Source organism: Poecilia formosa, unplaced genomic scaffold (genome assembly GCF_000485575.1).
Source record: "Poecilia formosa unplaced genomic scaffold, Poecilia_formosa-5.1.2 Scaffold651, whole genome shotgun sequence".
Taxonomy (NCBI): domain Eukaryota; kingdom Metazoa; phylum Chordata; class Actinopteri; order Cyprinodontiformes; family Poeciliidae; genus Poecilia; species Poecilia formosa.
In genome coordinates this window covers 21790-24964 of record NW_006800590.1, presented here as the reverse complement: position 1 = coordinate 24964, position 3175 = coordinate 21790, and the positions used below count along the sequence as shown (strand labels likewise).

The window sequence follows — 3175 nt, the reverse complement described above, 5'->3', positions numbered from 1 at the left end:
GGCGGCTCGGACAAACAGTTTACAACATGTTAACAACGGATTAAACAGTTTTAACTGCTGATAAAAGTGACAAAGGACACAAATATGGGAAGTGTGGAAGCCTCTACTGTATCAAATTGACATAGGAATAACAGAGAGTTGGCCATTCTAAGGTAAAAACCCAGCGCATACAGTGTTCATGTTTTGTTTGTTTTTTTTTCATCCAGACGGCTTCCCGCGCCCCCCCTGCAATGACACGGCGCCCACCCTAGGGGGCGCGCCCCACAGTTTGGGAACCTCTGCTGTATGCAGATTGTTGGATGTAAAATTCATGAGCAGTAAATATTGTGCTAGTATCAGCATTGGACCAAAGAAAGTAAGTTGCAAGCCTTTAAAATTGTGATGCTTTTTATGGGTCACATAGACTCAAAAAATTGTAACAGCAGCTGCGCAGGGGGGACCCAATCTAATTTTTTGTCAGGGGGCCCAAGATTCCTGGCGGCGCCCCTGGGTACACAACATATCAGTGAAAATATTTGCATGGTGTTTTGTTTCAAAACTTTAAGCTCAGCTTTAAGGTGAATTCTTACCATGTTTAAAAATTAGGTTGTCTGTATTAAAGACTGTTGTTTTTAATACAGTTAACCAGTTCACACTGGTGTACTTATACAAGTAATGAGCAGAGGACAGAAGGGCTTTGTAAAGATGAACTAACAGGTCTGTGAGAGAATGAATTCTTGCTGGTTGCTAGGAGATCAAGTACTAATTTCAGACAATAACATGCTAATTAATAATTAAAAATCATACAATGGGATTGTCTGGAATTTTTTTTATTTTGTCTCACAGTTCAGGTGTCCCTATGATGAATTTTACAGACTTATTCATTCTTTGGATGAGGGAAAAACTTGAAAAATCGGTGGTGTATCAAATATTTACCCTACTGTAACTGTTAAAACAAGACCAGACCAAAAAATGGTCAGATAGGATGCCTAAAGCCCATCAGTAACATTTCTACAGATTATACCAAACCATCAAGTTCTGACCCAAAACCAAAAGGACAGTTTAATTAATTTTTGGAGACATGTCCCAGTGTCTGATAAAACTATAACTGAAGTGTTTGGTCTTAATGTCCTTCCTTACATCCAGAGGAAAAAGGGTGAAGCTTTCAAGTCTCAAAACACAGTCCCAACTGTGAAGTAAGGTGGTGGCAGCATCATGTTGCAGAGGTGTCTGGTCTCATTTTTAACATCACAAAAACCAGACATAACACCTGAGGTTCACTGTATTAGGTCTTCGGTGAGCAACCATGTCCTGAAATTGGTGTTTCTGAATGGAGGAATGGAAATAGAATGAATGAAAATGTGTAACTACAGATATTTTACTTACATTCGGCTTGCTTCTGGGTTTTCTATGTCAGGCTCCTCTTGTTCTCTAATTAAAAGGAGAAAACAAAGATTTAAAGCCAAGACTGACTGACTCATCTGAGCTGTTCTGATGCAGAACCACAATGTAAACCTACTAAGAAAAAGAGGAACCAGACTTGGTCTTGTCGTCTACTGAATTATGGGTACAGTAGCACATTTCTGTTGATATATCACCGTAGTGCCGCGATTAATAAGTGGTAACTGCTGTGTTGTAGAAAATCTCGCAGCCATTGTCAGAGAAGTCAGTCAGACAAATGTCACGGACAGATTCTCTCTGACGCTGACCCAGCAGGTTAACATACCAAATCTATCAGGCTTCTTAGCTCCAGCTGCATTGTGTGCAGAATTCCTCTCGCCAATGTCTGTACAGAACATAATCCTTATTAAACAACCAAACCTGAGGGAGAACAGCAGCTGCAGAGGGTCTGCAGCCACACAGCAACTAGCAGCAACAGCTATCTAGCTAGCAGGCTAGCTATTGATCGGTTTGCTCCTCCCCGGCAGCCCCGGCTCCCTCCTCTCGGTTTCCTCACCTAACAGCTCCTCTGGCGGGGCTGGTCTCGGCCTGTGGTGTCGCACACTCACAGTCCTCCTTCTCGTCGGAATTCATACGAGACTTTATCCTCACTTGTTTGTTATCTGCTGCTGTTTGGGAGTGTCTCGGCCCTCCGCAGGCGGGGTAGAAATCGGCGAACGCGGCGGTTTTAAGCCCACTATAGAGGCGGCGAAGCTGTGTGTGTACCGGGCTTCATTCACGGCCTTCTTCCTGCAGGTTCTATCCTTTGCCTGAGAGCCGCAGCCATGTTGACTTCACCAGTTAACCAAGTATCCCATAATGCTCCGCGCGCCAGTTTCAAGACCTGCTGGCCTGGATCACAACTCCAGGGACTGGACTCAACTTCACAGTTGAATCACTATAATTTCTTAATAAATAAAATATTATTAAGAAGTTAATGTATTCAGGAATCAAATCTTAAGTCATATGAAATATACTTGAAAACCAGAATTTTATATATAACGAATAAAACGACACATTTTTCTCACTGTCTGAGATAAATTAGACCAAACTTCAATTAGAATAACCAAAATTCTCCTTCCTTTTTTAAGCCTGGTAAAACTCCATTGAAATATAGATCTCATTTTCAAGAGGGACCTGAGTAGAAATGCAACACACAACAGTCTGGTTACACAAAATTAAAACAAGTTAAACCATAAAACATATTTCTAGTTGCAGACAGTCACAATGATGAGGAAAAAATATGTCAGACGTACTTATTTAGCATTCAGAATGACAACTACCTATCTAAATGTTGAGGCACTATAACGTATTTTTGAATTTGAATTAGATAATGATGTCATGGCTTGAGAAGCCTGTGATAGGTTAACTGAGACATTTGACTTAATCCACAACACACCCAGGATGTATTTTAAGGAGACACCTGGAGCACAATATTTTCTGGTTTGACGTGATGGGAAAATAGTGTCAATATCCACTGTAAAACCTGTCTGTATCCACATGGACTGAAAGGCCACTCAGCAAGGAGGAAGTCATTTCACCAAAAGAAACATCAACAAGTTAGATTGCAGTTTGCAAACACACACAGGGACAGAAACCTTCATTTCTGGAGACATACCATGTGGTCTGATGAAAATATAATTAGTGTTCAGTCATAATGGCCATTGTGTCATTTGTAAAACTACACTGTGAAAATTTAGCAGCAATAATTTGGTTTATTTTTTTTGTCACAAGACAAAAAAATGGGGGTTCATTT

General features: G+C 40.7%; 1 protein-coding gene across 1 annotated transcript in view; it reads right to left on the bottom strand.

Annotated features, from left to right (window-relative positions):
• Positions 1-2245, bottom strand: part of ube3a (ubiquitin protein ligase E3A) — a 12184-nt gene extending 9939 nt beyond the window's left edge. The window contains exons 1-2 of the mRNA XM_007542027.2: positions 1937-2245; positions 1366-1410 (exon numbers count right to left, since the gene is read on the bottom strand). Coding sequence (XP_007542089.1) covers positions 1366-1410; positions 1937-2013 — 122 coding nt within the window. The 5' untranslated portion in view covers positions 2014-2245. The remainder of the gene's footprint in view (positions 1-1365; positions 1411-1936) is intronic.
• Between the last annotated feature and the right edge of the window lie 930 nt (positions 2246-3175).